We start from the raw sequence: 25662 nt of genomic DNA, 5'->3' as shown, positions 1-25662 counted from the left end.
TTGTAGCAATCCACAACATCCCTGGTGGTCTCCTAAAGGATGGATCCCAGTTTGTAGCAATCCACAACATCCCTGGTGGTCTCCTAAAGGATGGATCCCAGTTTGTAGCAATCCACAACATCCCAGGTGGTCTCCTAAAGGGTGGATCCCAGTTTGTAGCAATCCACAACATCCCTGGTGGTCTCCTAAAGGGTGGATCCCAGTTTGTAGCAATCCACAACATCCCTGGTGGTCTCCTAAAGGATGGATCCCAGTTTGTAGCAATCCACAACATCCCTGGTGGTCTCCTAAAGGGTGGATCCCAGTTTGTAGCAATCCACAACATCCCTGGTGGTCTCCTAAAGGGTGGATCCCAGTTTGTAGCAATCCACAACATCCCAGGTGGTCTCCTAAAGGGTGGATCCCAGTTTGGATGGATCCACAACATCCCTGGTGGTCTCCTAAAGGGTGGATCCCAGTTTGTAGCAATCCGCAACATCCCTGGTGGTCTCCTAAAGGATGGATCCCAGTTTGTAGCAATCCACAACATCCCTGGTGGTCTCCTAAAGGGTGGATCCCAGTTTGTAGCAATCCACAACATCCCTGGTGGTCTCCTAAAGGGTGGATCCCAGTTTGTAGCAATCCACAACATCCCTGGTGGTCTCCTAAAGGGTGGATCCCAGTTTGGATGGATCCACAACATCCCTGGTGGACTCCTAAAGGGTGGATCCCAGTTTGTAGCAATCCACAACATCCCTGGTGGTCTCCTAAAGGGTGGATCCCAGTTTGGATGGATCCTCAACATCCATGGTGGTCTCCTAAAGGATGGATCCCAGTTTGGATGGATCCACAACATCCATGGTGGTCTCCTAAAGGATGGATCCCAGTTTGGATGGATTCACAACACGCGTGCTTGTCTCCTTATGAACAAATCAGGTCTGAGTAGATCCTGAACACCCATGCGTGTCTACTCATGGAGAATCCGGTCTGAATATATCCTCAACACCCGTACTTGTCTATTCGTGAAGAATGAGGATCTGCTTGTGCCTCATGGAGAATCGGGGTCTGACTACATCATCAACACCCATGCTTGTCCACTTAGAATTAGTGTCTCACTAGATACTCAACAACCATGCTTGTCTCCTTACCAGATCTGAGTAGACCCTAAACACCCATGTTTATCTACCTATGTGGTATCCGCGCCTGAATAGATCCTCAACACCCGTGTTGTCTACTGACGGTGAAAATACGTCTGGCTAGATCTCCAGCATTGAACCTTGGGCAGATCAACTATTGGTTGTTTCCCCCGTTCGGATTCCGGGTCAGCAAAACTCCAGCATACTTTGTTCGTTTGGCGTATGTATTTCGGGTCACCCCTTGCTTGTATCCCTGTCATGGATCCGGTGGGGAAGAGATCACAAGTAGAGGTCTTCCATGCAATTTCTTGTTTTGACCAGTACCATATGTTGTTTCGGACTTGCCTTTCACGTGTTCGTGGCGTGTGTCACAGCAAGTCTGAAGTTATGGACGGAAACGTAAACTGGACGTAAATTATTCTGACATTTTCTCAATACGTTGTTTTATGCTGATCGTATCACTTCCAATTACATAAACGGGGAGATCTATGAAGATCCGTGTTAAAATTGGTCTACAGCAACCGATGCCTGACCGAAAGAGGCAACCAAGGGTATTGGGGGGATTGGGGAGTCCGATTCGTTGACTTGGTTCATGCATATCATCGTATCTCAATTGTGTAGATCACTCATCATGTCAATCACTGGAATGTCTGGTCCAGATTCGATTATTTACAGACAACCGCCATATAGATGGAATATTGCTGAGTGCGGCCCTACACAATTAACAAACAAAATAAAAACAGAGAAGCATCTTCAAAATTATAATCTCTTTTTAAAAATTGATGTTAATTGTTTACGCTTTACCGTAAACGGGGTGACACAGCAAAAGGTTAAGGTCAAGGTTATGCTTCCACATGCTCTACATGTGTTTGGTTTGGGGTTTACAATCAAGTACAGTGGAATCTGCTTTTCTTCATAATCCGGACTACAATGAGTCCCGTCAAAATTGTTCTTAAGTTATTATTAACGCGTGCTTTATAATCCGGACTCTCTCAATTACGGATTACAGACTAAAATAACAATCCCGACAATCAACTTGCAATGAGAACAATGCTTTGTAATCTAGTCGCAGCTGACTAAACTTACAATCCGTTGAATAAACATCTGTTACTTCTGTTCACAAAGGTTAATGACCGAAAACATTGTATTACGTGGACATTTACAGAAACAAAAGCTATTCTTGTTAACAGACTTTTTCCAATGAAAGTATAAATAATATATTGAGTATAAGGTGAAAGTAATGACACAGCACAAAATACGACTGTGACTGCTAGCGCCACGTGGTTCTTGCACATGCACTGACTGGTGCTGTTGAAGATGACGGAGAGTGTGTCTGCACCATGCAACATCGGACATATCTGAGTCATGGGGTCTGGAGGGTCTTTCCTGCATTCCTATGTGTCATTTATCTCGTATGTCGCAACGATAAAACATGGTCTTACCTTGGTTGTCAATCTGTGATATACAGTGAAGACGGTCATTGCCATGGTTTTCAAAACAACCACTGTGGCATAAAAAACGAAGCAAGGGAAGACGGGATTGTCAAACACACCAGCCATTTTGAACGACTTGATCCACTCAGGGTGATCGCTTGGTGAGTGACGTAACCTTATGTGTTATCACACGGTGGTGTCAGACAACTGCGGCATGTTTCAACTGGAGCGTTTAACTATAGTCACATTTACCGTTTAGCTTGCGTAATCGCCTGTTGCCATTTGTCGTCAGTGACTGATTAAACTGGTTTTGGGACCAGCTGGGGACGTTCTCGTTGACAACCAGGGAAATCTCCTTGAATATTCATATTTGATCGGATTATACTAAACGAAATCATTCACCTATCAAACTTGTATATGTGTGTACAATTGTATGTACTGCTGTATATATTCATGTACTTCATTCTTTTTGCAACAATGAATTCCAATTAATGTACAGAACTGCAACAATCATTACTTTTTCAGACTAATTGCTCGCGATAAAACAATTACTACTCCCATTCTTGTTATGCATGTTTTATCGGAAAAACCCTACACTTGTGTGAACGTGTCATCACTTACTTGATGCTCAGTTAATGACTTTATTACAAATATTGGCCGCCTCCGTGGTGTAGTGGTTAGAGCGTCCCCCGGAGAGCGGAAGGTCGCGGGTTCGATCCCCGACCGCGTCATACCAAAAGACGTTAAAATATGGTACTTGTTGGTCCCTGCCTGGCGCTCGGAATTAATGGGTACAACAAGGACTGGTCGGCTCGGAGTCAGTATAATGGGTCTGAGTGGGGTATTCATGCTTAATTGCGGCATGGTATCTCAGTGGGCTAGCACTATAAAACCAGCTTAAGTCTGGGCTAGTACAAGCAGCTACACATACACACGCATGCACGTCGTCATATGAGTGAAATATTCTTAAGAACGACGTTAAACCTCACCTCACCTCACCTCACCTCACCTTATTACAAGTATTATTTAGCGGGGGCAACAAAAGTACTAGAATCTGTACTTTACTGAGAAAATGTAATCCCAAATATAACATATGTTACATTTGACCACTTTCTAAATGGCACTGTGTATTCATAGCGTTTATGGTTGTAGGTAAGCCATAGCAGACGACACATGCAGGCGGTCTCCACTGGACAAACACAACGTGTACGGGACATGTTAATACTATCTTGACTACAGAACACGCCATGGACGGGTTGTTTGGATCTATTCTTAGCATTGATATCTATACTGCAGCAATGTATGCAGCAAGAGGAAGACGCATACATAGTAAAGTTAAACAGTAAGTGATTGATGTTTAATTGTGCAAACATCGATCACTTACTGTTCAACTTTACTATGTAATTATTGATGTGATGAATTCAATGAGGAAAGTAAAACGAACACAAACAACAATGAAAGACTTTTAGCTATGACATTAAATGCTTATTTGTTTTATCCAGATTTGTGTCGTTTTGAACTTGGGTCTTGATTCAGTAGTCCGGACGATTCGCAATCCGGACGAATTTGCTGAGAAAGGCAACCGTGCGGATTAATGAGGCTTCACTGTATATATATACCTTGCCTCTAGTATTGTACATCATTTGCTTGATAACGGTGTAAGTAGCTACACCGAAACGTCGCTCATATTATATTAAAGAAGTTGTACATCCATAGAACTCTCCTCTTTGTTCATCACACCAACTTCTAAATGCCACTCAAACAAGTTATTTACAGCCAAGATGGAATGCTTGTACTTCTTCCTCACGCTTCCTCTGTCATTACGTTAGCTATGGAACCAGAGAGGTGTATATCAATGTTAGAAGATAAATGCCCTGTGTAAATTACCTATGTCTTATGTAAATGCAGATTGTCTTTACACAATTTCAATGTATATTTTAGTAGAAGATTTAACATAAAAATGATAAAACCAATAGCTGTCCAGAGTGTTGATTAGGAGTGGATAAAAATGAATATCATGTTTTATGTTAGTATGTGATGCCTAGATATCTTAGAGAGAAGCATCTTCAAAAGATCGGTAATATTCATAATTGTAATCATCATAACAAGACCATCACCAATACCACACTCTAACATGAACCGTTTTCTCATTACCATTTGATTTCTGTAAACAAATTCACTTAGTAAGCTGCAAATTTCCTTTGGTCGGACTTAATACGGATATAACGGTATATGAACCGCCTCCGTGGTGTAGTGGTTAGAGCGTCCGCCCGGAGAGCGGAAGGTCGCGGGTTCGATCCCCGACCGCGTCACACCAAAAGACATTAAAATATGGTACTTGTTGATCCCTGCTTGGTGCTCGGCATTAATGGGTACAACAAGGACTGGTCGGTTTGGAGTCAGTATAATGTGTCTAAGTGGTGTATTCATGCCTCACTGTGGCATGGTATCTCAGTGAGCTAGCACTATAAAACCAGCTTAAGTGTGGGCTAGTACAAGCAGCCGCACATACACATACACACGCATGCACGTCGTCATATGAGTGAAATATTCTCAAGCACGACGATAAACCCAATTTCACCTCACCTCACAAAATAAGTGTACATATGTAACATTATAACATTAAACAATATAAACAGTATTGTTCAAACATTTAATAAAGACAACAAAAGCAATGCAATAAAACGAAATCATTTAACATAACAAAAATTCTTATCAGCCTTTGAAAACAGAAGCCAAACTGTCACAATATTCTCCACAACAGACAGTGAACAATTGTACTGAATATTTGGTCCCTCACGCAACTTGTGTTACGCCCACTCGTCAGAAAACGGACAAATATTTTGCAGGTTTGAATATAGGGAACACCATTTAATGAACATTGAAATTTGAAAGCCTTTAAATCCTCCAAAGCTAAAGACGATCTTGGTGAATCATTTGCCTATGATGATCCGACCAACAGCAGGACTAAGGATGAGTCAATGACGCAATGTTGTTTTCCATGGGCATAAACAGTTGGAATATAGCTTCATCCCCTCTTTGACATAATTTGGAAGCCCTAAACACTCCCTAAATAATGAGGACAACGAGGTAACCGTGCGTGTTCATCATCTATAAGCCGTTAATTCAATGTATTATTTTGCAACATCTTACAAACATTTACATTATAGAGTATGAGAACTTAATGGTGTGCTAAAAGGTAGCAGAAGACAAGACGTTGTAAGCCATGGATACTGTGGCAAGGAATCCAACAAAGAAACCAAGGCCTCGTGATGGCTGTGGCAGGGCGAAGAGATAGGCTATGGTGTGGAAGATCCGGGCACCTGTGAAAATGCGGAAGTGGAGGAGGGCGTAGCCGAGGCTTGGACCAGACGCTGTATACAGAAGACCAATCAGAACGAAGGGGATGACATTCTCAAGGTCATTCAGATGGCACCTGAAACACATGAAGTTTGGTGGAGATGAACACTCTCCTGTACATGAGAAAAGTTGTAAATGAGACTCTTGTATTATATCTTTAAAGTTTATTGGAACGATAATGGAATATTGCTGTCATGAGATTAGAATTGATTGATTGTCACTGATGGTTAAAAGCAGCCCAATGTAGGCTATTTATGTCCCTGTTTTATATCGACTAAATATCTTTGGGAAAACGCACAAAGCAGAATATAGAATAATTGTTGCTGGGCTCCATTGCATACTTAATAAATTAAATTTAAAAGTCTTTCTTAAACAATCTGTTCCTAACGGCATCCACCCCAACATCCTCCCTCTCTGGACCCTCACACGACTCACATATGCTGTATCATGAGTAACCTGTGTCATTAAAGAGTTGAGTGGCATTTTATAATGTCAATGGCCTTCAAAGAGTTATTTCACTCACCTGCGGACCCTCTCAACTGATTCATGTGTCGATATTTTCCCCTTGTCTTTGTCCACGATGTCCTCAGGATTAATAGCTACCTGTAATACAAAAAAACCATCACTCACATCATTTCGATTGATGAAATAAACATGGCTAATTAGAAACTAACGTGATAATTACCTCATATTAACGCCTTTCATAGGGTCCTTGCAGCCCAACTGACTAAGGGTTTTGTGACACTTTTACCCAGATCCCTACCCACTGTCGTCTCGAACTGACGATCCATTTCATGTCCTATATCTGTATTTCAAAGGTGAAAGGCCAGTTGGCCGTTTAGACCAGTCAAATGATAACACACTGTATGAGTGATTTTACTCAGATTGAGATCGAACACCCTAATTAGTAACTAAATACAGGTAGCCTTAGTATCTGTCACACCTTAGTTAAGCAACGTTGGTCGCGGACAGTCCTCGGATGGGTGACCGTGTTTGGCAGCTTGACTCCTGAGAGTTTCTAGGACTTCAGTCCTGCCCCACAACGAAGCACATGTGACGCGCATGTGGTCTCACCTTAGGTAAGTGAGTTTGTTCAAAATTGCCTCTGTCCACCCAGCAGTAAAATTGGGTACCTGGTATGATACGATGGTACAGTCCGTTTGAGTTAGAAACGGACCGATGAATTGCAAATTTTATCATTGTACAAAATTGCAACATAAATATAAATAGTACACATGTTTATCATTTACTCATACCCAACAGCTTTCTTATATTTGCAATTTTTCCGGACTCCACCCAAAAAGTTTTTTAAGAAACTATCATCATTGAAAACGTAAAAGTTGTTATCTGTCGAGGCGGGGTGAAACCGCAGAAACGGAACAGCCACTATCTCGTCGTGCACGGGATACACATGCCTGATGAAAAATGAAGTTGAATGCTGACGTGAAACAGTTGATGATTAAAGTGTACGATTTTTTCCGGGCTGAAGCCGAAAGGGGCAAACCATTTTATGCCATTAATAAATTCCGTAAGCGGGCAGCAAAAGCTTTAGGAGTATCAGCAAGGGTACTGACAAATGTTCTGGAACACAAACATTGTGAGGGTGATGCGAAGCAGGTAGGGGTCGTGTCAAAATCACACAAATTAAAACATTTGGACAACTTTCAAAAGAACCTTGTAAGGCCGTCTATCAACAAGCTCTATTCTCAAAACAAATATATGTCGCTGAATTTTTTTAAAAGTACACACTCTGGCTACTCTTACACTCTTTCGGGTATCGTTATAAGAACATTTCGTGGGAGAATAGGTCAGTACTCTGTGGACGCCCTGATATCGTTCGCTTGAGAAATAATTTTCTCAGGGTTATAAAGAAGAAGCGCGAGGAAGGGTACGATCCAGTGTGCTTGGACGAGACCTGGGTCAATGCCTCGCATACTGTCAGCAGTCAGTGGGTACCCGATGGGGGTTATAAGGGGTCACGTAGAAAGCTGCCTCTAGGGAAAGGAGAGAGACTAATCATTCTCCATGCTGGTTGCTCCAGCAAAGGCTTTCTCCCAGGCTGCGACTTGATATTCAGGGCAAAGTCCACAGATAACAGAGCCTACCATTCCGAGATGAATGGTGCGGTTTTCCTCGATTGGTACCAGCTCTACCAGAGAAGTCTTTTATCGTAATGGACAATGCCCCATACCACAGTGTGCAGGGCCCCGACAGTAAAGCCCCGACATCGAACAGTCGTAAAGGTGATATGATATCATGGCTCTACAAATTTCAGACCGCACGGCCTTCAAAGGCAACGAAGCCTCAGCTATATGAGATCATAACAACCTACAAAGGTGAACCTTTCTACAAAGTTGACAGTTACATAAAAAGTAAGGGTCACGATATTCTGTGACTTCCACCCTATCACTGTGACCTTAACCCCATTGAAATGATATGGGGTATTGTCAAAGGAGATGTTGCCAGATCAAACACAACTTTTAGATTACGTGACGTAGAGGTTTTGGTTAAGGAATCCCTTAACAAAATCACGCCTGAAACTTGGCAAAACTGTGTCAACAAGGTAGCTAACGTCATTGAACAAGGTTACTGGTCTCGGGATGGCTTACAACAGGCAACTGTGGCACCACTTTCATCCCTTTAAGTCGTGACTATGACACTACGACGGACGAGGAACCGACAGGTCTCCCGGAATAGATTTTGAGATGTCCCCCGCTATGACTGGCTGTTCCGTTTCTGCGGTTTCACCCCGCCGCGACAGATAACAACTTTTGCGTATTCAATGATGATAGTTTCTTAAACAACTTTTTTGGTGGATTAAGGAAAATTTTCAAATATAAGAAAGCTGTTGGGTATTAGTAAATGATAAACATGTGTACTATTTATATTTATGTTGCAATTTTGTACAATGATAAAATTTGCAATTCATCGGTCCGTTTCTAACTCAATTTGAACCTTGAGCGCCTGACAGGCGACCGGTTGTATTCTCCACATGGAGTGTTCTGTACTCGTTGACCAGGGGTAATATGTCAGCACTTTGAGCATTCAATGTGCATGGATAAACGCGCAGTATAAATGGACTATTATTATTATTATTATATTGTTATTCAAAACAGGAACACATACTCAAATAGCTTGCACATATCAACAGTAGTTCACATGCCGTAGTAATGGATACCAAAATATCTGTGAGACAGTTCATCATCCCAACGTCTTAATTAAGCCAAATCTTGGATGGTTGACCTCTCGGCCAAATATCGCACATTCAGTGTCATTGCTCTTACTGTGATGACCTCAGAACAGCCGCTGTGGCAGAGAACGTGAGTGAGTGAGTGAGTGAGTTTTGATTTTACGCCGCTTTTAGCAATATTCCAGCAATATCACGGCGGGGGACACAAGAATTTGGTTCACATATTGTACCTATGTGGGGAATCGAACCCGGGTCTTCGGCGTGACGAGCGAACGCTTTAACCATTAGGCTACCCCACCGCCCCCCGTAAAGTAAGGGAAGACAGGATAATCACCAGCCATTCTGGTGTCACACCTTTCCACGAACACCTGGTAACCATGACAACAAGTCTTGAGATATGGACGGAAACGTAAATTTGACTCAGCTTTAACCGAAATTTATTCTTGCTTTTCTCAGTTGCTTGTATGCTTCCAATTACACAAACTGAGAGATCCGTGAAGATCCGTGTTAAAATTGGTCTACAGCAGCCAATGCCTGTCAGAAAGATGGATTTGGGAGTCCGATTCGTTGGCTTGATTCAGGCATATCATCGTATCCCGGTTGTTTAGATCACTCATCATAATGTCAATCACCGGGCTGTCTGGTCCAGATTCCATTATTTACAGACAACCGCCATATAGATGGAATACTGTTGAGTGCGGCCTTACACAATAAACAAACAAAATATAAACAGAGAAGCATTTTCAAAATTATAATCTCTTTTTTAAAATTGATCTTAATTGTTTACACTTTACGGTAAAAGGGGTGACAGAGCACAAAATATGACTGTGACTGACAGCTCAAGGTTATGCTTCCACATGCACTACATGTGTTTGGTTTGGGGTTTTTTTCATTTCCCGGTAACCGGTTTCATGCTGTCTGTGTCAGATTCAGGCAGAGAATAAACCTGTTTTGATAATTTTGTTTTATCTCTTGGCCATTGAGGTACATTTCAAATTGTGTTTATTCAGTTAAAGTGGAAGTATGATATAAGGGGAGATAGGAGGGTTGGGTGCGGTGCGTGGGTTAACAATACTTGAGAATATTTAACGTACATAGCTACATTCAATCACTTGAATGCGCATGCTTGCCCGAACCTGCAACGCTAGACCACTGAGAAACCGCCCTGCAGTTTGATATGAATACCCCACTCAGATACATACTCCAACTTGACTGGTCCCGTTAAAACCGAGCGCCACCAAGGATATCAAAAGATCCATTATTATTCAAAAAAGTATTTATTTATTTTAGTTGCTGAAGAGTTTATGTCTGTTTAATGTGGATACTCCACTCAGGCACAAAAACTCATGTCCATCTTTCTTCAAATTAATACTATATTTAGTTTAGTTGGGCGTTAATGTCAACCAACCATGACTGTCACAATCAAGTGATTTCATATCTACCGGTGTTTGTGTTTCCTTTACACATTAACATGATCAAAGGCAACAATAACTTAATAATTAATGTTGTTTTAGCCACAATATAAGAAGATAATATCACGATGGCTGAGAACGACATACATATTAGCTCCATTACTTGAAAATAGGACTCCAGGAATAATTAAGGGCGACAGGAAAGTCTGTTGGCTAGGGACCGTTAATAATTTATGGGGTGTGGGTGTGGGTGTGTTATGAATTTTATGGAGAAGCATGTACAATGTGAATGACCCCCCTAAGATTATGTACAAAGTAAGTGACCCCTTCCCCCTACATCCCCAGAACAAAATGGGTGGACCCCCCTCTTAAAATCATCATCACACCACACACACACACACGCACGCACGCACACCACTAGCCATAAATTATGAACGGTCCCTTACAGTGTTATCTCGTCACACTGATTCCCCGCCCGGGTGCACTGTGTGAAGCCTATTTCTGATATCCCCCGCGGTGATATTGCTTGAATATTGCTACAAGCGTCGTACAATCATCTTCACTCATTGCAGAATAATTTTAAAATCCCTTCAAGAGTTATATATATACAATCCACTTCAAGAACAACGTAAATGTACAAGAATTATACTAACAATCGCTTCAAGAATAATGTAAAAAGTCACTTCAAAAGTAAGGTAAACAAACCACTTGGAGAATGACAACAAAATACACCTCAAGAAAAATGTATATGTTATTTTTTTACTTCCCACTTCAGATGATAGTAATGACACAGCTCAAAATGTGACTGCTAGCGACAGGCGAAGCTTGCACATGCACTGACGGGTGTTGTTGAAGATGGCGGAGAGTTGTCTGCACCATGCCGCATCGGACATATCTGAATAACGGAGTACCCGATCAAAGTCCGAGGGTCCGGAGGGTGTTTCCTGCCTTCATGCGAGTCATTTGACACGTTTGTCTCACAGACATAACACGTTCTTACCTTTTTTCGTAATTCTGTGAAATGCAGTGACGAAACTCATTGCCATGGTTTTCAAAACAACCACTGTGGCATAGAACGCGAAGTAAGGGAAGACGGGATTGTCAAACACACCAGCCATTTTGAGCGAGAATTTGACCCAATACGGAGTGATCGCTAGGTGAGTCACGTGGCCGTATGTGTTGATATACACAGTGGCCTTGAGAGAAGTGTAGCCAGTTTAAACCGGAGCGTTTAGTTACAGTCATATTTACCGTTTGACGATGACTGGCGGTGATATTATATAATCACAGGGAATCTTAACTCCAAATGTAGTTCTTCAGTCGGTGCCATTTTAATAGTGTCGTGCCGGGAAGGCTAAAATTTATTTTTCAGATGTCCCGGTAAGGCTAAAATGTATATTTCGGATTTCCCGGGAGAGCTAATTTCCAAGGGAGTAGGGGAGGTACTGCCAAATTAAAGATACGGTGCCGAAAAGCATAATCCAATATCGCGATTTATTTTTGAAACGTTAGAACTTTATACACGTGGCGATTGTATTTCAGATGTATTTAATTATAAAAAACCCCATTAGAATAATAGTCACTAGGCATAATCCATGAGTAGATAGATTTCTTTTCAAATCATTGTTATAATCTTCGCTTGTTTACGGTTCGGGTTTCCAAAAGGGGTACTCTACTTTAGAGAATATTTTCGTTTTTAATGGATTAATTGATGTACTTAACTCTAAGAAGAAAAAGTTATATAGTGTTTTTTTAGACTCTTAAAGCATTTGATAATGTCTGGCGTGTGAGACTTTAGCAAAAATTGTTAAACACGGGTAAGTTTTAAAGGTTATTTATAATAATTATGATAATACCAAGTGTTTCACCAGGTGGAAATGACTCTACCTATTTGACTGTTGTAAAGGCGTACGCCAGGGAGAAAATTTACCACCTCTCCTTTCTTTCACTGTTTATTAATGACGTTGAATCATATCTACCGACTAATATATTTGAATTTGTTAAGATTTTTGTACTGATGTATGCTGATGACATGGTCTCATTTGCTGAAAGTCCGGATGAGTTACAGCATAATATTAATATTGTGTAAAGTGGAAGTTACAATGGAATATAGACTAAAGTAGTCGTATTTGGCTCTGGAACTGCAAGAGTTAATTTTTTTTAAATTATCTTGGTGATGTACCTTTGAGCATGTCTGATACTTATACTTACCTTGGAATACATTTTCATACGAATTTCTTTTCAAAACATTGCTATAATGTTATTTTTAAGTTGCAGTTAAGTAGATTGACAGAAATGTGTTTTTCCATGGAAAATGATAATTTAATGTCGAATTAAAGACAATACATAATGAAGAATAGACATAAAAATGAGTAAATAACTGTATATCTATTTGTATGTGTGCCCAAATGAAAGAGGGTCCACGGTAAGCCTGTTTTCTTCGTAATTTGTCAGAGCCTCCGAGTGAGGAGCACCGTGTTCATTCAGCCATAACATTGCATTGCAAGAACCGCGAAGGCTACGCTCATTGATTGGGTGTCCTCCCATTTGTGAGAACTCCCAGTTGTGAGACACATTAATTAATGGTTCAGTGCACATAGGTGGTGTTTCCACATCCCTACAATGAAAGTGGGATCAGCCCAGTTGTTGAAGAGTACCAACAGGGGTCATTGATGAGTAAATTAATGAAATAGATTATCAAAGATTCTATTTACACAGAAGAAATAGACTATTATGAAGTTTGAAAGTCATTTTGGTTTAAACATATTTTATTATTATTTATGAAAATGAATTGGATTGGTGAGCAAGCATTACTGCTTATGTTAACACGGCTCTCATGCAACATAAAATACAAAATGAAATGGATGATGTGACATCATTGTATATGGACGCACGTCTCTGGCTTCCTGTAAATATAATTATCACTTCATTAGCTGTATTCACATCTCCTTATCCTCATTGTTTGTGTCAAGTGGCTTTACTTTATCCCTATTATCATTGTTTTTATACTGCTTTTCATCGGTCCTCTCATTCATTGTATATACTTCTCTGGCTTCCTGTAAATTCTGGTATATATAGTATGTTTTGTACCCCTGTCTTTATATCACCTGAAGAAGGGGGGAAAGAAGTAGCCCAGAAACGTCGTGTTATACAATATAGAAGAAGTTGTCATCCATATACTCGTCTTATATATTCATCAACGTCTAAATGCCTCTCAAGAATCTCGAACCGAGAAGCGTCGCGATTTTAGCCTTCCCGGACATGAACCATTTTAATTAACCCCCGTAATCACCAGATGCCATTTCGTGTTCCACGTCACATGTCATTAACAACCTAATATTGTCAAATATACAAACGCAAACAAAGTAACTGTGTATAACATAACATTACATAAAATAAAAAAGTTGTGTACAGACGGCAAGGTGAACGGTATGCTGACGCGTGCGTTGTTCAACACTGACAGTTTCTTTGCTTAAGCGTTATGGTATGGGGGGAGCATCACATCTCATGGTCGGACACAGCTTGCCATTGTCAATGGCAATCTGACAGGTCTGCGATACAGGGATGAGACTACCGGGCCTCATGTGCAGCCGTTCATTCAAGGACAGAGACGTAACTTCACGCTTCAGCAAGATAATTATATGGCCGTCCACATATCGCTCGTGGTGTTTCAGATTTCCTGAAAAATTCCGGTACTCCCTTCACCGGATGTTTTTTCCGGACTTGTCCCTTATCGAGCACTTTTGGGATGAAATGGAGCGACGGTTACGTCAAGCCCAGGATGAGACATTGACGTTAGCTGAATTGGGACAAGCTCTAACGTTGGTTCAGACAACAGTACCTAAGCAATCCCTTAGTGTCGTCTAGGCGTCGTCGTTGTCAAGCCTGCATCAACGCCAATGTGGACACACGAACTGACTTGTGAACCGACTTTTGACACCACATCTCTTCAAGGGCGTGTCACGATGCCTAAGGTACTCACGGAAATAGCAATAAGTGTTTTTTGGCTATTATTTCGTAGTTTTGAACACAACTAAAGTTTGATTGTTAAATATTCAATGACTATCGCTTTTCCCAACTTGTGTTTTTAACACTCTTTGTAAAATCATCCGAAATAGATGAGTTTACAAGGATTGCAAACATCGTGTCAATTTTACCCCTTAAAATTGCATCAAAGTCAAAATGTACTTTTCTCATGCAAGCTATAGTATGCAACTGAGATGTACTCTCCATAGGTTCGCGTACAGAGTACATTTGATGAAAAACGTCATATACCATTCATCCTTTATTTCTTTTATCCAAATTGATGTACAAAATAATTGATTTAGGGATTTTCTCAGTACATTTTTCATGCCTGTACTCTTGTTGAAAGTTTGCTATTTCACGAGTTCATTCATAGCTTTGATTGTCAATAATTATTGCACAATCGCTATGGCAACGCACATGCAAATGCATCTTCCCGTCTAAACAGCGCTGCAGGTAGTTGTTACCACCCATTTTTGATTGTGACGTAAGTTATAACATGTTTCTAAATTTGTTGATAATATGCAAATTTTTGTTACTTTTAATTCATAAATGGGTATTTTGGATGATGATTAGATGACCATATTTAAAGGCCTAGTAAGGAAAACATAGTTATTTAATATTTGTTAAAACTACCTATTTCATGAAGTAATAAACGAATAAACTCCCAAAGACCTTTTGTTTCTATTTCCGTGAGTATTTTAGAGCTAAATCATACAGATTTCGATATTATCCAGTCAACAGTTAAACAGTGATTAAGGAAAACGCCACAAATCATGTTATTATCTTTTTGCATTAAAAAGGCATACCCGGTAGTATCAAATAACGCACAGTTACTTTATTCCAGTAGTATATATAGAGGGTATTGCATGTGTCCAGTGAAATATGGTGTATGTGTCTTGGAGTGACGTGAAAAACGCGATATTTTCTCTCGGGTGAGTGAGTGAGTTTAGTTTTACGCCGCACTCAGCAATATTCCAGCTATTGTACATAATCGAGTCTGGACCAGACAATCCAGTGATCAACAGCATGAGCATCGATCTACGCAACTGGGATACTATGACATGTGTCAACCAAGTCAGCGAGCCTGACCACCCGATCCCGTTAGTCGCCTTTTACGACAAGCTTGGGTTACTGAAGATCAATATTCTAACCCGGATGAAAACATGATATTCTTCACGTCACTTGACGACAGCATACGGGTATATTCAGTCAGCGTGAATAAACGTGCATACATAGACATTAACAGCTGACAACTCCACTCTCTTGCTGCGCTCTAACGTGCATATTACATGTCATGTAATATAGACTCTTCAAAAATTGTTGGGGAACTAATTTGCGATTGAAAGAATTGGGAGATATATCTGAGTCAATCAATGTTGATATAATAGTAATGAATGTTTTGAGAGTGCATCACCACTTGCACTTCCTTATGACCATAGTTGTTTGTACAGTAATAGCTCTTGAAAGATGATTGGTGTATGACGTGAAATTTGCATGTGTACGATTTTCATTTTCAAACCAAAACAAACGGCTATAAACAAACACAAACAACTGTGTGATGCAAGATGATTATAAAATTAATGGTCTACAGTGATTTATCGACCTTCTTGAAAACCATCAAAATCAAGAATGACACCCCATGCACGTGTATGGGGCTACAGCGTTGTGCACGTGCATACCATGTGTTGTGTTTAGGGGTGGTGATAAAGAGAAATGGTGGTGCGTTTATAAGATGCCTGTCTTTGAAAAGTTTGTAAGTTACGCTTATACTGCCTATCCAAATTTAAAGTTCAGGTTCCCCTATTTTTTCAAGAGTATATTTGCCACACCACACCAGACCTGAATTTGTAAAGCTGAGTAAATACCTGGGACAATGCCAAAACGGATCTCTTTTCGGGTGAACTTAGTTTGTTTTACCATCAATTATGCCTGTTATAAATTCGTCAACAGAGCATCAAGTGAATGATGGCGAGTGTAGGTTTATGTCACCACCCTGACATCCCCAAACCACATCAAATCAAATCCTATAAACTTTATTTCACTTCCGGTTATGTGAAACGGTGAGGTTGTGTGCAGAGATATCAAATACTACCGGTGGTAAACAGTCACTGTTGCAGATATACACTACAACGGGTTTAGTGAAGCGCCAGGGAAATCCCTCAGAACGGGACATCCTTGATCTTCGTCTTTTTCATTGTTTCTTGTTAAACGCCGCAGTCAGCAACCATTGGTATAATACCAATATATTACAAGACATGACAGTCTAAACACGTAGAAGAACAAGACTTATGGATTAGCAGCTTCTCTATTGCAAGGGTTTCGTGTAGATGTGTGAAGCACTGTTGTGAAGCCATCACTTGATCACTTGATTGTTAACTCAAACATGGTTAAAGGTCACATGCAACGAAAAATTCAAACATAATTAAAACACAATTATCACTTATTCATGACATATAATATACATTGCTGGTTATGAAAAAACATATAAACAAAATTATAAGCGTACAATCGCAAATCAAAAGTGCAATATTTTGTACTTGTGTTTACTTCCCAAGAAACGAAGCAGCCGGGATACCGAACCCAGTCAGAGCGGGTGGGTGTGCACTCAAGTGTAACGGCTGGTTCATTTGCAGATGCCCTCACGGCTTATTGTGTGTGTATATATAGAGATGTTGGGTTTTGTAAATACATGCTCATTTTTTGTGTATAACATTTTGCAATCAACAGACATCATAACATGTCATGTGTACAAGTATCACACCTGCCTGTCTGTGTAATTACATAATGTGACAGAGACCGAACTCGGGCCATAAATCAATGCGTTTTGTTTATGGTGTATAGCTTGATATGTGTTGAGTTCAAATTGCATGTGGTCAGTGATCGAAGCTGTGTATTGAATATTGTCATTAGCAGACTGGCAAGCAGACACATAGGTGTCAATAAAACAGACATTGAGTTTTGTCTGTGACAACGACATATCTATATCACAGTTAGAAATTCTGTCAACGCTAAATAATGACATTGCTTTTAAGTATCGAACTGAGAAAGTGACTCGGTAAGAAGAACGTGTGGTGAAACAGACAAATGAAATTATATAAACAGTTAAATCGGTCATCTACTGTCATAACATATAAAAAGCCTCGCGCCTGTGAAAACATCAACAAAAGCATTAGAAAACCGGACAGCTCACTTCCAAAGCCTTCACCGAGAATTTTCACCGGACAACCCGCTCGCAACACAGCTGCGCGAACCTATTTCACTGCGCATGTGCCCAGCTTTATAGCGCAGCCCAGCTGTTTAAACCACTTGTGAAACCACAGTGAATCGTTTGAACTCCGATTTTCATCGCGTTACAAGCATGAGTTGTTGAAGCGTTAGTCTAACCCTTCACACACATTGATCACCTGGGCAGAGAGAGAGAGAGCCCAGAACCTGAGCGAGAGAGAGAGATTCTAACCCTTCACACGAGAGAGAGAGAGAGAGAGAGAGAGAGAGAGAGAGAGAGAGAGAGAGAGAGAGAGAGAGAGAGAGAGAGAGAGAGAGAGAGAGATATTTATTTTCAGCCCACACACACAACGTTACATATCCAAAATATATAACCGGTGATTAAATATAGGCCCTGTCATAAGACTTGGGTGTTGCGATACTTGTTTTCCATCTGTATATGTATGTGCGACATTCAACAACACAACTTTGATAGCAAGGCGATCCTCACACCCACACTTTAACATTGGCTCACAAAAGTCGTATCGCCAAGATGGATCTGTATTATTGGTTTTAGTTCCATGAACCGGTTTCAGATTGCCATTTGATCTTTAGTATCAAATTCACTTGTGTACTGGTTTAATCTATTTGTTGTTATTTAACGCCGCACTCTGCAATATTCCAGCTATATGGCGGCGGGCTGTAATTAATCGAGTCCAAGGGCGGATGCAGCTTTTTGCGAAGGGGGCCGGGGGGACACTATTTGAGAAAAGGGAGGAGTGCACACTTCCTTTTCAGCTGAGTTTCAATGGTCATTGAACAAACTTTCAGGACAAAAGGGGTGGTGGTGCGCACCTCTGCACCCCCCTCTGGATCCGCCTATAGAGTTTGGACCAGACAAACCAGGTATTAACATAATGAGCATCGATCTACACTATTGGGATACGATGACATGTGTCAATCAAGTCAACAAGCCTGACCAGCCGAGCATGGGTTACGACAATCATGGGTTACTGAAGATCAATTCTAACCCGGATCTTCACGGGTGTTGGGTTTAATAAGCGCTCTTCTTTGCCAATTATTTTCTAAACGCCGGTGGGACGTATTACGCCTTTAATGATCATGTAGCACGTTGTTCACATTTAAACAAATATGATGTATATATGGAACGTGCTAAGATTTAACAATGAAAACAGCATTGTTCAAACATTTAATAAAACCAACAAAGGTTACATCTCTTGCTTCATGTAATAAAACGAAATCACTTAAGGGGTAATGCAACAAAATTCTTAACAACCTTTGAAAACAAGAACAAAACTATTTCTCTTTAATACTCAACACAATATTTTGAACAATTTTAGCTATTTTACTGAATCATTTGCCTGTCATGATCCCTACAAACAGCAGGACTGAGGTCCAGGCAATCAAGCCAAATGTTTGTTTCTTTTGGTCACAAACGGTGCAAGCGAGGAGGCACTCCCCCAAATAATGTTGACAATGTGACCGTGTGTACTCCTCATCTATAAGCAGTTAATGCATTATATTTTTCGCACCATCTTATAAAGACTTACATTCTACATCATGAGAGCTTATGGGGTGCTAATATTTAGCAGAAGACAAGACGTTGTAAGCCATGGATACTGTGGCAAGGAGTCCAACAAAGAAAGCAAGGCCTCGTGATGGCTGTGGCAGGGCGAAGAGATAGGCTATGGTGTGGAAGATCCGGGCACCTGTGAAAATGCGGAAGTGGAGGAGGGCGGAGCCGAGGCTTGGACCAGACGCTGTATACAGAAGACCAATCAGAACGAAGGGGATGACATTCTCAAGGTCATTCAGGTGGCACCTGAAACACATGTAGTTTGTGTGTTTTGGTACATGGGTGTAAATGAGACTTTTGTATTATATCTTTAAGGTTTATTGGAAACGACAATGGAATATTGTTTTGCAAGAGTTTAGAATCTATTGATTGCCATAACTGGTGAAAATCAGCCCAAAGAGATTATTCACTGTTAGCCATGAACGACAAAGTCCCTTGGTAAAATCAAAAACAATATTTAAAAAAATCACACAAAGCGGAATAAACAATAACTGTTAATGGCTAAATTATACACCCACCCCCACCCTCTCTGGACCCTGGCAAAATTCACGTAAGGCGTACTTTAAGCAACGCGTGTCACTACAGAGTTGTATAGCATTCTATAGCAGTGGCCTTCCACACCACAACTCCACACACTACAAAGAGTTATTTCACTCACCTGCGGACCCTCTCAACTGATTCATGTGTCAATACTTTCCCTTTTCCTTTGTCCATGAGATCCTCAGGATTTACAAATACCTGTAATACAGAAACATCAGTCCTGAAAACGACACATCAAAAGGAGGCAGCCAGCATTTTTGGTTCATACATGATATCGTATCCCAGTTGTATAGATCGTTCCTCATGATCTCAATCACTGGACTGTCTGGTTCAGATTGTTAAAGAAGGCCGGCATAAACCTGGAATATTGCAGAGTGCGACGTTAAACACAAACATACAAAACAGAACATAAATACAGAAACAGTTCGACTTTTATTTTATTTTATTTTTTAAATCGATGTTAAGTGTTTACGCTTTACGGTAAAAGGGGTGACACAGCACAAGATATAACTGTGATTGACAGGTCCAGGATGTGCTTCCACGTGCACTACATGTGTTTGGTTTCGGGGTTTACAATCAAGTAAACAATCTACATGGGGGTAATGTGAGAAATACACCTATAAAATGTATATTTTTGTATATTTTCTTACTTTCCACTTCAGGTGAAAGTAATGACACATCACAAAATACGACTGTGACTGCTAGCGCCACGTGAAGCTTGCACATGCTCTGACAGGTGTTGTTGAAGATGACGGAGTGTGTGTCTGCACCATGCAACATCGGACATATCGGGGTACGGGTAACGGGGTACGTGATCAAAGTCCGGGGGGTCCGGAGGGTATGTCCTGCATTCATATGTGTCATTTATCTCGAATGTCGCAAGGGATGACAGAGCACAAGATATGGCTGTGAGTGACGCCTCCATGGTATGCTTCCACATGCACTGAAGGGGTTTTTTTTCTTTTTATTTCCGACAGAGTAAAGCGGCCTTCACACGGCAAACTAAATTTGACAACACATGTTGTCACATGTTGTCAAACTCGAGTTTGAGAGTGTGAACATTCCAACAACTTGCCACCAACACCAATTTCAGAGTTGTCAAACTGTTGTCGAGAAATACGATCGGTCTCTATTCTCACCAACTTTTCCATCAAACTTTCGGTGTTGTCCAACTTGAGTTTGACGTGTGAAGTGCTGTTAAACCCCTGTTGTTCAGAAACAACCAATCGCAGTTAACGAAATTGTCACATGACCGATACAGACGTGGCGCTCAAATGACCCTGAAGCTTGACAACATGGGTTTGACTTGTGAAAACGCGCGATTGACAACTTTTAAAATTTTAAAGTACAGCTGAAGTACTTTTCAACTGATGTTTATTCAGCTAAAGTAGAAGAAGGTAAAGAGGTGCGACATTCATTCACGAGTCTGAATGCAGGCTTGTACTTGCCCGAGACTGAAACACTGGCCCACTGAGAAATTTTAAAATACAGCTGGCCGACTGTGTGTGGGTGCGTGCGTGCGTGCGTGCGACATTCATTCACGTGCCTGAATGCAGGCTTGTTCAATATGGATACTCCACTCAGGTACAGACTCTCAAGCTTGACTGGTCATTTTAACGCTGAGCGTCAGGCAGGTTGGTTGGTTTGTTGTTTAACGCCACACTCAGCAATATTCCAGCTATATGGAGGCGGTGTGTAAATAATCGAGTCTGGACCAGACAGTCCAGTGATCAACAGCATGAGCATCGATGTACGCACTTGGGATACGATGACATGTGTCAACCAAGTCAGGGAGCCTGACCACTCGATCCCGTTAGTCGCCTCTTACGACAAGCATGGGTTACTGGAGATCAATAATCTAACCCGGACCTTCACGGGTCACACCAGACAGGATAACAACAGATCCATTATTCTTCAAATTAATACAATATTTAGTTTAGTTGAGCGTTTATCTCAACCATGAATGTCACAATTAAGTGATTTCACATCTACAGGTGTGTTGTGTTTCGGTTACACATTAAAATGATCAAAGGCACCATATTAATAACTGGATGATTGATATTGTTTTCGATACAACATAAGAAAATAGTATCACTATTACTGTGAACGAAATACATGTTACTTCCATTACTTAGGGGAACAAAAGACTTCAAGAATAATAAGGGACAAACATAAAAGTCACACTGAAGGACCGGGTTCGAATCCCCAGGTGGGAACAATGTGCGAAGTCTACTTCTGATATCCCTCAGATGTTGCTGTGACTTTGCTACAAGCGCCGTAAAATCATACTCGCTCATTTAGGAATAATGTGAAAATTTCTTTCAAGAATTATATAAACAATCAAGCTCAAGAACAATGTAAACAATCTACTTCAATACTAGTAATTAAGTGAACAATGCTCCTTAATGCTCTGCTTAAAGAAATATTTCAGAAAGTGTGTAATGTGCAAGTCACTTCCAGACAAAGGTTACCAATCCACTCGGAGCATAACATAAAAAAGCCACTTCAAGAATAATGCAAAAAGTCACTTCCAGACAAAGGTAAACAATCCACTCGGAGCATAACGTAAAAAAGCCACTTCAAGAATAATGCAAAAAGTCACTTCCAGACAAAGGTAAACAATCCACTCGGAGCATAACATAAAAAAGCCACTTCAAGAATAATGCAAAAAGTCACTACGAGACAAAGGTCAACAATCCACTCGGGGAATATTATAACAAAGCCACTTGAAGAATAATGCAAAAAGTCACTTCCAGACAAAGGTCAACAATCCACTTGGAGAATGATATAAAAAAGCCACTTCAAGAATAATGTAAAAAGTCACTTCAAGAGTAAAGTAAACAAACCACTTGGAGAATAATGTGAAAAATACACCTCAAGAAAAATGTAAATGTTTTGGGGGTTTATTTTTTTACTTTTCACTTTAAGTGAAAGGAATGACACAGCACAAAATACGAATGCAGCATCAGACATATCTGATTATGGGGTACGCGGTCAAAGTCCGAGAATCCGGTGAGTATTTCTTGCATTCATACGTGTCATTTAACACCTTTGTCTCACAGACATAACACGTTCTTACCTTTTTCGTAATTCTGTGAAATGCAGTGACGAGACTCATTGCCATGGTTTTCAAAACAACCACTGTGGCATAGAACACGAAGTAAGGGAAGACGGGATTGTCAAACACACCAGCCATTTTGAACGACTTTGACCCAGTTCAGGGTGATCGCTTGGTGAGTCACGTGACCATACACATTGACGTCAGACAAGTGTTGTCCGCTCCAACCGGAGCGTTTAGTTATGGCAACGTTTACCCTTCAGACGGTTTATGGCCGAATCAGCGAAAATCCTTCTTAAACTACAGAGAAAAGGGATCGCTCAATCGGTCCCAAGGCGGATCGAGTTGGTTGCGCATGGTATCACACAATTCGGATGCCAGTTATACAATGTTTTTTTCGCGGTTTCGGTTTTCTATAATTTGGGATTTTCGAGGCATCGGGCCAACATCGTTTAGACGATAACTGGCGGTGTTTATTATATCATCACAGGGAAACAATACTCCAACTTTTAGTCGGCGCCATTGCAATTAGCCCGCGTAATGAACGGATGCCATTTGGCGTCCGCGACTCAACGAACTGGGTTTCGGACCAGCTGGGGGTTAGGTGCCTGACTCTGAGGGTGTGGGTCGAATCCCGGATGGGACCCATCCCATCTTTACTTTACTGAGAAAGTGCACTCCCAAATATAACATATGTTACATTTGACCACTTTCTACATGGCATTGTGTAATCATGGGGAGGACCTCGTTGACAAACGGTGTATAATCCCCTCGAATTCTTATATTTGATCGGATTAGGTTTACTTAAACCAAACTCGTATATGTGTGTAAAATCTTATATGTTCAATTATGTATTACAGTATATGTATTTAAGTACTTCATTATTTTTGCAACGGTGAAGTTCAATCAATGTACTCAAAAGCTATGGGGCGGTGGGGTAGCCTAGTGGTTAAAGCGTTCGCTCGTCACGCCGAAGGCCCGGGCTCGATTCCCCACATGGGCACAATGTGTGAAGCCCATTTCTGGTGTCCCCCCGTCGTGATATTGCTGGAATATTGCTAAAAGCGGCGTAATACTCAACTCACTCACTCACTCTAAAGCTATAACAAAAGTTACTGTTTCAGGTACATTTCACGTAATACAACATTAACTACTCCTTTGTGTCTATGTTTTATCGAGAAAGCCCTACACTTCTGTGTTTGTCGTCATTCACTTGATGCTCAGTGACTTATTCTGTTGTGGTATCGGGATTTCCTAGTGTGGGACTATCCTCACATTGATCAACAGAGGTGAAATACAGTCTCATCCTGGAATTTATTGGAAAATGTAGTCATTTTTGTGGCCCCTTAATATTTCATATTAATCAATGTCCATCTGGTTTGTCATAATAACATTTTTTTTCAAAACATTCTGAAGTTTGTTTTAATCTCACAGTGACTAAAAGTGTTATAGCATTCAAAGAAAGCGGAAAGTCAACTTCGGTTTTTATAACTTGGGTTTGTAAACCAAGCATAATAACAGAGTTTTTCTTAAATTAGCCAAATTTGTAGAATTGTTTTAATATCTAAGCATCATATAAATTGCTTAAGTAAATCGTATTTACACACACACACACACACACACACATACTGCAACGGGTTTATCCAGAGACCATATAATAGATTTATTATATGGTCTCTGGTTTTGCTAAGCGCCAGGAAAATCTCTCAGGACAGTGATATTCTTGGCCAGTAATGTGCTCTTTCAAAACCATTCAAAGATATAATATTGTTATAGTAATAGTATATTACGACAGTCTTGAATGCAAAAACAAGACTTGTGGATTGACAGCTTCTTTACGATGCGTCATTTGGGTGTAGATGCTAACACTGTTATGAAGTAAGCAAGTGATCACTTGCAGGATATCTGTGTTTCATGTGCAAATATTTAGTAAATATTTAGTAAAATACTGGTCCTGCTCTAGAGTACAGGACCAGGGGATGCCCGGCAGATCTGTATATTATGTGTGTTTCTTGTCAGAAATATGCCGGCAATCTGTAAATAAATGTGTCTGGACCAGATAAGCCAGTGATTGACCACCTGAGCATCGATCTACACAATTGGGATACGATGACATATTTCAAGTCAGCAAGCCCAAGCACCTGATCCGTTAATCGCCCTTTACGCACACACACGCGCACGCACGCACGCACACACATAACGATGAAATAATGAACAATGCCATGAAACATGATGTACGTGCATGTATTATCCACACCTCTCCCTTAACCTTCCCCTATATTCAGTATCAGACAACTGTCACAAGAAATGACTGATTACGATGTACTGCTGAGTCATCACTGCGCGGTAGTTCAGGTACAGACTACACATGAATCAGTGAGACACGAACCAGGACAGACCTCTGAACCGACCCGAATCTCTACAGGTACACTATCCATGTTCAGGTCCAGTCGCCGAGCACCTGTTTGCACATATGCTGAACGGTACAAAGTAGTTTGTCATACAGACCCTGAAACAAATATATCGAGGAAAGCCCATGCAATTTTAGAATATGTGGCAAGTCCGGATTGAAGAAAGTCTCTGGGATCCTTTTCATTATATTTTATTATTATTTTCATGAAAAGTTTTCTGTAAAATATGTTCATTTCAGAGACAAGATGTTAGTCTAGATGCAAAGCAAATAATATGACTACTTGACACGCTTTATGGACAACGACTTGTTTCTAT

General features: G+C 40.7%; 1 protein-coding gene across 3 annotated transcripts; it reads right to left on the bottom strand.

Moving 5' to 3' along the window:
- Nucleotides 1-5187: 5187 nt before the first annotated feature.
- On the bottom strand, nt 5188-23109 carry LOC124258943 (microsomal glutathione S-transferase 1-like). 3 transcript variants are annotated; one of them, XM_046693004.1, is made up of 3 exons: nt 22957-23106; nt 6432-6511; nt 5188-5984 (listed from the first exon to the last, which is right to left on the bottom strand). In XM_046693004.1, the coding sequence occupies exons 1-3, from the start codon at nt 23071-23073 to the stop codon at nt 5741-5743; spliced, it is 441 nt and encodes a 146-aa protein (XP_046548960.1). In that variant the 5' UTR covers nt 23074-23106; the 3' UTR covers nt 5188-5740. The 3 variants fall into 3 exon arrangements, with proteins under 3 accessions (XP_046548960.1, XP_046548958.1, XP_046548959.1); XM_046693002.1 differs by lacking the exon at nt 22957-23106 and adding an exon at nt 11514-11677 and having other exon boundaries at nt 6432-6513; XM_046693003.1 differs by lacking the exons at nt 5188-5984; nt 6432-6511 and adding exons at nt 18938-19583; nt 19996-20075 and having other exon boundaries at nt 22957-23109.
- Between the last annotated feature and the right edge of the window lie 2553 nt (nt 23110-25662).

Source organism: Haliotis rubra, unplaced genomic scaffold (genome assembly GCF_003918875.1).
Source record: "Haliotis rubra isolate DU_JTF1 unplaced genomic scaffold, ASM391887v1 Scf703, whole genome shotgun sequence".
Taxonomy (NCBI): domain Eukaryota; kingdom Metazoa; phylum Mollusca; class Gastropoda; order Lepetellida; family Haliotidae; genus Haliotis; species Haliotis rubra.
This window is presented reverse-complemented; position numbering and strand designations above follow the sequence as displayed.